Source organism: Patagioenas fasciata, chromosome W (genome assembly GCF_037038585.1).
Source record: "Patagioenas fasciata isolate bPatFas1 chromosome W, bPatFas1.hap1, whole genome shotgun sequence".
In the NCBI taxonomy this organism is placed as follows: domain Eukaryota; kingdom Metazoa; phylum Chordata; class Aves; order Columbiformes; family Columbidae; genus Patagioenas; species Patagioenas fasciata.
This window is the reverse complement of record NC_092559.1, coordinates 670,162-680,028: the sequence shown is the minus strand read 5'-3', so window position 1 is coordinate 680,028 and position 9,867 is coordinate 670,162. Positions and strand designations below refer to the sequence as shown.

Sequence of the window (9,867 nt, the reverse complement as noted above, 5' to 3'; positions counted from 1 at the left end):
CGCTGTGCGGGGTGCACCGGGGCTATCGGGGGGCTGCCGGGGGCCCCGGGGCTGCCGGTGCGTGCGCCGCGGTTGCCGGGGGCAGCCCGGGCGGCGGGGGGGGCACGGCGGCGCTGCCGGGGTTGCCGGGGCCGGGACGGCGGGGCGGCCGCTCCCGGCTGCCATTTCATCGCGCCGCCGCTCGGTCCCTCCATTTTCTCTCCGGCTGCCGGCGGTGCGGGCCCCGTCCCGCGCCCGCCGCCCCCCATGTAGCCCCGCGGCAGCCCCCCCGCCCACGCCCAGCCGCGGGGCCGCCTCCCGGCATGAGGAGCTGCAAGATGGTGCGGGTGGCCAGCGTGCTGGGGCTGGTGATGCTCAGCATCGCGCTGCTCATCCTCTCCCTCATCAGCTACGTCTCGCTCAAGAAGGACAACATCTTCGGCGCGCCCCGCGCCAGCGGCCCGGGGGGGCCCCGCATGTACATGTTCCACGCGGGATTCAGGTGAGGGCCCGGCGCGGAACGGCCCGGCTGGGCAGGCTCGGAGCGGGGGCCGCCTGTCCCATCCCTTCTCATCCCTTCCCACCCCATCCCGCCCCTGCGCCTCCGGGCCCTGCCGGCCCCGCTGCTGGCCCCGGGGAGAGCCCCGGCTCGGCGGGCGGCCCCGGGAAGGCCCCGCGGCCACAGCCCGAGCGCTCGGCGCAGCCCCCGGCCCGCAGCAGGGATGCGGCTCCCCCGCGCCCTGCCCCCGCGCGGAGGTGCCCCGGGGCCTGCGGGGAGCGGGAGACACCCCGGGGACGGCGCTGCCGGAGGCGGGGGGGCCCGGGAGGGCGTGGGAACCGCGATGCCCCGGGGATGTTGAAAGGTGGGGGGCAGCTGGACACCACCCTGCCCGGCACTGCATGGCATGGCCCACTACAGCCCGGGCCGGTACGTCCCAGCCCTGAGCGGTACGGCCCGGCCCGGCAGAGCGCGGCCCGACAAAGCCCGGCCCGGCAGAGCGCGGCTCGGCGGGAGCGGCCGGCGCTGTCCGCGGTGCTGACGGCGACGGCCACGGGGCGGGTCGGGCAGGGCCGGGAACGGGCTGCGGGTCTGCGTGGGTCTGTGTGTGTTCCTGTGGGTCTGCGTGGATCTGTGTGGGTCTGTGTGTGTGTCCCTGTGGGTCTGTGTGTGAGTCCGTGCTGTGTGTCCTCGTGGGTCTGTGCTGTGGTTCTGCGTGGATCTGTGTGGGTCTGTGTGTGTGTCCCTGTGGGTCTGTGTGTGAGTCCGTGCTGTGTGTCCTCGTGGGTCTGTGCTGTGTATCCGCGCGGGTCTGGGCGCTCCTTTCCAGGTCGCAGTTTGCGCTGAAGTTCCTGGACCCCTCATTCGTGCCCATCACGAACTCCCTGAGCCACGAGCTGCAGGACAAGCCCTCCAAGTGGGCCTTCAACCGCAGCGCCTTCGCACACCAGAGGTGAGCGAGCACCCGCGCGGCCCCTCACCCCTCCGAAGTGGTCCCCTTCCCCCCAGGATTTCAGAAAATACAATCAGACACTGCTAAATACTCTGAGCTCTGAGTTGCCAGCAGTGAGAGACAAAGGCTGAATCAGAGCATTTCCCCAGATGGTTACAGCTCTCCTGGAAGAATTGATTATTTCAGAGCAGGACACCAAGCTCCAGCATGTGTTATTTTACCAAACAGAATGTGACCCAGTTTCCCGGGGTGCAAGTGAAATTCTCATTACTTGAAGATAAATGGCTGGGCCTTTAAAACTTGAAGCAAATTGGACTGTAACAGCCATGAAATTCCGTGTTCACGGAGGCCAAAAGATGCCCAGCTGGACTTCCCAGTCCCCGGCAGCGCTGAGCAAGCTGTGTGCTCTGCCTGCCCCTGGCTGTGGGGCCAAGGGGTCGGACGGGGCCTCGAGCCCAGACCCAGCGGAGACGCCCTCCTTGGGCATCACCTCCTGGGCTGGCTGCCCCGCTGCGTGCCCGTGCAGGGCTGCTGGGCTCCTCCGGCCGCCTCAGGGCTGCTCCTGCTTAATGGGAGGTAAAATGTGCTTTCGGTTTCCTCACTGTGATGTGAGATTGGTGGTGTCTGCCCAGCTTCTTTTATTTATTTGCTTTACAGAGATACATATATATTCATATATCAGTAAATATATACTTTATACACTTCGTGTATATATTTACTGATATATATTTATTAAAAATGTCTACAAAAGAAAATAATTTAGCCATTTAGGATAGCTGCTACCATCTTGGATTGTAATGTTGTCCTGGCAAACGCCTGCTGTTTGAGAGACCGCTTGGGCTTCTCCCCCCGCTCTGGTCACTCACATCACCAGCAATGGCCCAAGGAGCAGAACTGGCCCTCAGCCTGCCCCGTCCTTTCCCAGGGGCTCCCAGGCTGCTGTGACAGTGGCTGCCCCTCAGCGTCACGTTGTTCCTGGCACCACCAGCTCGCCCTTCACACATCTGTCCCTGTGCCACCCCTCCCGTGGTTTTAGCTCATGCCTCAGGATCTGCCTTTGCTTGTCCATCAGCCGTAACCCATAATTAGGGCACCCAGTGGGACTCCATTAGTGCTTAGACGTTGGAGGATGCGAGCTGGAAGAAAGGTTGGTTGTTTTCCACAAACATGAGCAAATAAAGTGGCATTGGTTTTTTAATTTTATGCCCTGCTAGGGAAATTCCTGAGCATAGTTTTGTTCATATTTTAAGTATCCCTAATAAAAGAGGGGGAATTCAACTCCGTGTTTTCTTTTCTTTCTCTCTTCTACTTTAGGCAAGAAATCCTTCAGCACGTTGACGTGATCAAGAACTTCTCTTTGACCAAGAACAGTGTTCGGATCGGACAGCTGATGCATTACGATTATTCCAGCCATAAGTATGTTTTCTCCATCAGCAATAACTTCAGATCGCTGCTTCCCGACGTGTCGCCCATCCTGAACAAGCATTACAACATCTGTGCCGTGGTGGGAAATAGTGGGATCCTGACCGGGAGTCAGTGCGGGCAAGAAATAGATAAATCCGATTTTGTTTTTCGCTGCAATTTTGCTCCAACTGAGGCTTTCCAGAAAGATGTTGGAAGGAAAACTAATCTCACGACCTTCAACCCCAGCATCCTGGAAAAGTACTACAACAATCTTTTGACCATTCAGGATCGCAACAACTTCTTTTTAAGCCTGAAAAAGCTGGATGGGGCCATTCTTTGGATCCCAGCTTTTTTCTTCCACACGTCAGCAACGGTCACGAGAACACTGGTTGACTTCTTTGTTGAGCACAGAGGGCAACTAAAGGTCCAGTTGGCTTGGCCAGGAAATATCATGCAGTATGTGAACAGGTGGGTATTTTTGCCTTGTGTTTAGCTTGTCAAAATATGGCTCTCTCTATATATATAAATACAACTCTATTTTTATATTTGTGGCTGATCTGGCAGGCACTGTCTGGTAAGTCAGGACCGATAGTGCTTGTTTTCAGGGCCAATGCGGTTTGTTAGTGCTGCAGTAAGTACGTCAGTTGTTTCTTCGCAGCAGCACGGGTTGGTTGTTGGCAGCGGGGCAGGGTCTGTCCCGGGGGCAGCTGCGGGAGGTGCTGCCTAAGCAAAGCCCTGCTTATGGGAGAGCTTGGTCTTCCCAGCTGGCAGCCAGGGATGCTAACAGATGGCTGCGGGGTGGGCCAAGGAAAACTGTGACGCATCCAACGAGGACCACATGGCCACCTCCTTAGCAAGTGCACGTGCGAGCAGGAGCCGGCGGATCGCGCTCTTCTGTGCAAGGCGCCGCCTCTCCCGGTTAACACCCTGGAGGGAGCCGAGAGCCTGTGGTCAGGGTGCTGAGGCCGCTGTGCACCGCGGGCACCAGGCTGAGCTGCAGACCGGGCTGTGCCTGCTCCAGGCTCCCGGCCGTCAGCACTGGCGCTCTCCCGGCAGTAAAGATGTTCTGACAGCAAACCTGCGGCGTTACTTGCAGCCCGGACTAACACACCTCTGCTTTTATCACAGATACTGGAAGAACAAGCACTTGTCACCCAAGCGGCTGAGCACAGGTATTCTCATGTACACCCTTGCCTCTGCCATCTGTGAGGAGATCCACCTGTACGGGTTCTGGCCCTTCGGCTTCGACCCCAACACGCGGGAGGACCTCCCGTACCACTACTACGACAAGAAGGGAACCAAGTTCACGACCAAGTGGCAGGAGTCCCACCAGCTGCCCGCGGAGTTCCAGCTGCTCTACAGGATGCACGGTGAAGGACTGGCCAAACTCACCTTGTCGCATTGTGCCTAAGAACCTACAAGTGCCAAATGGTTATCTAAAAAGTGCCCAAAATCCAATTAAACATTCTTCAGATAGAATTATAAAAAAACAAACAACCCACACACCACACCCTAAAACATTTTCCATAATATAAAGATGCTTTTTAGTCACGCTTGTCACTGCTCATCAAAGGATCTAAGGATGGTTAGCAGTGCAGAAGCATTTTTCAAATTCTGTGGATGCTATTCATGCGGCAGCAAAGTTGAAATATTTTGCATTTATAGATATGCCACTAAGTATGTTTTAAGGTACTTTAATATTTTAGCATTCCACTAAATGCCCTAAGTCTCTTAATTTTATTGTTCCTTCCTGATTAGAACTAGAACGCTAACTTTAAAAGGTTTTGCTTCTTCTGTATATTTTGCTGTCGATAGCTGAGCATACATATATCGCTGTGGCTGACGGAGAAGGCCACTCTGAATTGCAGTTCACCATCACGGGTGAGTTCTTCGATGTGGATCCTAACTTCCACTGCTTGCATATTTTCATATTTACTGAATTTTACGTTTTCTAAAGGATAACGTGAAGATCACAATATGGCTCGTACCTTAGCTAGGGGGTTATGCTGCTCTCAGAATACTTCAGCATTTCAGTTCAATTTGGGCCGCATCCCAGTCCAGATCAGACAGGCTGAAACAAGTGCCCACATACCCAATGCTCTTCGGTCTCTTGATCTGAGAGTTAAACCACCGCGCTGAGCGGGATTAGGGTTGTCTGCAGGGGTGCTGGGTGAGGAGCGTGCCGAACCCCGGCATGGGCACCTGCTCCCTGCACCCCGGCAATGGGGGCTCCTCTGGGGGACGATGCCCCGAGTGGGAGCGCAGGGCTCCCACCCACCCCTCCGCACGCCCCGCTCCGTCCTGCGCGGGCAGGGACCCCACGCGCCGGGGGGGCTTTAGGTGTTTTTTGAAGGGAAGTGAGTGCTGGGAAGAGGAAATACTGTTACCAGATTTCCCCGTGCGCATCTCTAAGTCCGCAGTCAGACAACTTAATTAGTGGCCCTGTTTTCCGGCCACCAACAGCCACCCAAGGCGGCCAAGGGAAGACGCAGCTTCCTCGGCACCGCTGGACACCAGGCTGTCCGTAGAGAGGACAAAGCCCAGCGTCGCTGAGGTGGGAAACGTTGGCCATTGTGTCTCAGGAGAAAGGAGCCTGTACAATAGCTGGGTTTCTTATCGCAAGTACGCTTACAAGTATTTTAACGTTTTTCTACTCTTCTGTATGGCTCTGAAAGAAGATGCAAAATCCCATTTAAAATCATACTTCTAAACGGCACATTTTAATTTTTCCCAGCCTCTTCACCTACGGGCAGACGTAGGCGGTGAGGAAGGAGATCTGGAGCACAACCCCCAGCCTGAGCAGCGCGAGCATCTCCTGGTGCCATCGCGGCACCGCGGCTCTGCCAGCCCCGCAGCCGCGTTCCCCTCTGCCCGCCCCGGGGAGGCGCAGCCGCCGGCTTCCTTCACTGTTTACATTATCCCACGTTTTCTGGCTTTTGCTTTTTCAAAGGCTGCGGGGGCCGGGCGCTGCAGAGGGGTCGGGGTCTCCCGCGCTGTGCCCCCTGCGCCCATCGCCGCCGCAGCAGAGCGCGGCCCCTCGCAGCCGCTTCTGGAGGCATAGCCGTGCAGTGCTGCTGGTGTATGTTGCCATATGGTGCCATATGAGTTGTTCTTGATACTACCATGCATTCTCGGTGTCGTGGTCGCGCGCGGTTCGGCTGTGCTGGCGCAGAGCACGCAGGGTGCAAGGACAGGCTGTCCCCATCGCGTCCTCGACCCCGCGGACCCTCTTGGCAAGGGCTGCAGGATGGCAGCGGCCGTGTGCTGTGTGTCTGAGAGGGCAGAGGGGCTGGGGGGACCCCGGCGCTCTGCAGCCCCCTCCCACCCCAAGAGGGACAGGACCCTGCTCTATGGACAGCCCGGCAGCACAGCTGGAACAGCTGGAACTTTCCAGAGGCACAGAGAGACGCCCAGGGCGAGAAGGAAGCACAGAAACTACCGCAAATATTCGGAAGTGGGAATACAGAAAAATTATTGACAGAGCGCCATATTATATCATTGATTTTTAAGCAAAACTCCCCATCGATTTTTCAGAACCACATTGAACATTTCAGAATCATTGATTTTAATGGGGAGTTCTGCCCCAAAAATCAATGGCGCAATACAGCCCAAAGTAAATTGCTTCTTAGTATCAATATTTTTTGTCCGAGCTCTGGCAATGTGGAAAACCGTCTTAAAATGTGCATCTTGTGGTTTTGCCTGTGTTCTGAAATGCTCTTTGAGTGGTGCTCTGCAGGGGCCGCGCGGGCTGTGCGGCGGGGAACGCGGCGCAGCAGGGCTGTGCCCGCGGGCAGGGACGGAGCCCCCGCCGCCCCGCGCTCCTCCCGAAGCCAAAGCCCCGTTTCTGGGCTGGGTCCTGGTAGGACCTGGCGTTAGGACGCTGTGCATCGCGGAGCGGCAAAGGGGGGTCCCCGCTCGGGACTGTGAGTGGCCCCATTCTGCATCGCCTTGGCGAGGCGTTCCCTTCCCTGCTGTTCGGCCCCAAACCATCCTGCCTCTGTCGACCTAAACAAATTCCTGATGGCGCGGGGAAAATACTGTCATTACTGAATGTCTAGACAAGCAAATATGGCTAAATGAAAGTACGTGTAATGCGAGGTGATCGATATTTGTAAGTACAAAACATTTGCGTTTACAAAAGCGAGAGAAGTGCTCCTGGCTGGCTCCAGGGCAGGGTCCGGGTGGGTGCAGACCCCGCTCCCCCAGGACCGTGTCCCCAGACAGGGCTGGGGACCCGCAAAGGGACCCCGGGGGGCTGCGGCCGGGGCCGCTGTGAGCAGGGGTGTACATATGAGTGGAAATGCCTGTGTTACCTTCTCTTCTTTGGTACATCTTGGGTTCGTATTTGCGTTGCTTGCATCTTTCCAGTGAATGGTAGCGAGATACATTAAAACAAAGTCATTTTGGCTACCGGTTTTAGTTGTGGAGTATACCAAAAAGCAAGCGTTTGTGAAATATAACTAACTGTGAATGGAGGTTGCAGAAACAGATTGTTGAGAAAAAAGCAGGTTTTCTGTAAATGAATGTGTCTTTATTCTAATGGCTATACAGTTCAATGCCTGATGGAGTTGTTTTCAATAAAAAAGATAAATATTAAAAAAAGAAAAAGAAAAAAAATGCCATAATTGTAATAAAGGATTCATTATTTAATGGCCATACTTAAAGCATTATTTATTTTTAAGTGGCTAGTGTCCATAAAGGGCCAGGGCACGGTCTCAGGTGGACGGCAAAGCCGCACATGGTGCAAAGCACGTTGCGAGCAAGCTGGGGGTTCAGCCGTGTCCCCCGCAGAGGGCGGGACCGGGCCCGCAGGTGACGTTTGGTCCCAGCCCACCTGCCCGCAGGTGACGTTTGGTCCCAGCCCACCTGCCCGCGGGTGCGTGGCAGCTGGTGACGGAGCCCTGGCTCCCCGGTGACCGAGTGCCGCAGCCCCGTCCCGAGCACCGGCTGCGCGGAGCAGCGCGGCGGCTCGTTCGGGACCTCAGCAATGTGACTCTTTGGTGTGAATGTGCCTGCAACATTGACTCATGTGCCAAAACACAATATTGAATGCATTGTTTTTAAATAAAATGTTTTATTGTGCATTGAAAGTCTGTAAAACTCGGCTGTGTCTGCTCCTTCCTTATTGCTTCCCGAGCTGCTCGCTGTCGATGATAACGATGGGCCTGTGCTGCTGCAGGGGCTGCTGCCTTGGTTTTGAGCTCCCACAGCGGTTGTGTCCCCACGCTGCCCGTGTCCCCAGCCCCGCCGCATCCCCCTCGCCATGCGCGGACCCCGGGACCCCCAGCCCAGCCCCACGGGTCCCTCCACACCAGCCTCACCGTTTCCCAACACCTCCCGCAAACCAAACAAGCCGGGGCCCCCTGCTCCCAAGATAAATATTGCAAACGGGATCCAGTTTTAATCTTTAACCACGGCCCTCACCAGCCAACTGTGCCATCAGCCACACCGGGACAGCCCCGCTGCCCCTCTGCCAAAAAGTCCCAGATCGTCCAACTTGTCTTCTAAACAGCTGAAATCCTGTCTGGGAGGAAAAGCATCGCGAGGAAGGTTGGTTCTGGCTCTCATGAGCAAGACTCAGTCCCTGGGCAGCAGGCGCCGGGGCCGATGTGGTTTCAGTCCCCGGGCTGGAGCTGCCCCGTGCCCTCTGCAGAGAGAAAGGAGTTGTGAGAGCCATTTCAAAACACCGAGAGAAAACACTTGCAATGTTTGTTTAAGAGCAGGTGAAAATGATCCGTGCCGCTCCGGCCAGCTGGTGCTGTTTGAAGGGAAAGCTCCCCGGGCCGTGCCCCGTCCTGCGCCAGCGTGCACGGGGTGACCAACCCGGGGGGCCAGGAGCCCGCGGGGGGCAGGCGGGGGACAGCACATGGGCAGAGCCACCGCCTGTGCCCGCATGTGGGGGGCAGTGCTCTGTGCGCTGACATTTGTGTGTTCGTGGGTTGATTACCGTGGAGATTTTGACGTCCATTTGGCAAGACACCAGAATTAAGACACTGCCATGTGTAATATAACATAACCAAGCACAGTTTTAAAAAGAAAAGGGCCAAGTCAGGCCTCATCTCCTGGATTTTGAAAATATGATTTTGTCAGAAAAAAAGAAATCAATTTCTTATCTTTCCTCTGTTAACTTAAAGAGAGCATAATGGGTGGCAATGAGGGGTGCAGCCCGGCAGTGCCCCTTCTGCACGCAGCCCCCGCTCAGCTCCCTGCCCTGGGGACCCTGCACTGTCACCACCCAGCCGGGAACCCCATCTCACCCCAGGACAGCCAAGTGCCACCCAACAGAGGAAAAGGGGGCTGAGTGCCTGCAGAGACAGCTGGAAGCAGCTGGCTCTTGGAAAGAAAGGGAGATCCATATGCAATCAAGTAAAACAGTGCAGTTTGATTTTTGTTCAAAAGTTGTACTTCACTTAAGTTATGAAATGTGCTAGAAGATCTTTGCAATCCAATGGAGCTAAAATTCAACGTATGCTTAATCCTAATTTCTAGATATCAGCTCCCGCTCTGTAAGAGAGTCCCAGTGGTTCCCAGGAGCGGCAGGAGGGGACAGAGTGAAGCACCTGAAGCAGCACGTCCTGCTGCCCGCTCACACCTGTGCGGCTCGGGTTGGGCCCGGGATGGAGCGCTTGGTCCCCAGGGACACCTTCCAGCCTCGGCTCCTCTGGGCAAAGGGAAAGGGGAAAGGAAACAGAGAGGGGAAGGAGGGAAGGCTGCTCACACATCCGCAGCGCCCGGCTCCCGTGGGGTCTGCCCACTGCAGCACCTCTGCCTCCAGCGGGCTGCACCGCCTCTCTGCTCCCCAAACCAGCTCCAACTTTGCCTTCCTTTGGGAAGGACAAAAAGCTTTCACGCATAACTTGCCCTGAACAAAGGCACCTCACGCCAGGGCTTTCTTTTTCTTCTTCCTTTCTTCTTTTCCACCACAGGCTGACAATGGCAGGGGTAGTTGGACCTGGGGGAGCGTCATTCTGTACCCACTCGGTTAGTGCTGAAAAGCAGCTTAGAAAACACCGTGAGCTCCAGAGGCACACGG

At 56.2% G+C, this 9,867-nt stretch overlaps 1 protein-coding gene across 2 annotated transcripts; it reads left to right on the top strand.

Moving 5' to 3' along the window:
• The first annotated feature begins 212 nt into the window (after positions 1 to 212).
• Positions 213 to 7,492, top strand: LOC136114661 (alpha-N-acetylneuraminate alpha-2,8-sialyltransferase ST8SIA3-like). Of its 2 annotated transcripts, XR_011736282.1 has the most exons (5): positions 213 to 481; positions 1,308 to 1,430; positions 2,745 to 3,302; positions 3,963 to 4,715; positions 5,569 to 7,492. XR_011736282.1 is itself a non-coding variant. In XM_065860094.2 (4 exons), the coding sequence occupies exons 1-4, from the start codon at positions 303 to 305 to the stop codon at positions 4,243 to 4,245; spliced, it is 1,143 nt and encodes a 380-aa protein (XP_065716166.1). In that variant the 5' UTR covers positions 213 to 302; the 3' UTR covers positions 4,246 to 7,492. The 2 variants fall into 2 exon arrangements, 1 of the variants encoding a protein (XP_065716166.1); XM_065860094.2 differs by having other exon boundaries at positions 3,963 to 7,492.
• Positions 7,493 to 9,867: the final 2,375 nt, after the last annotated feature.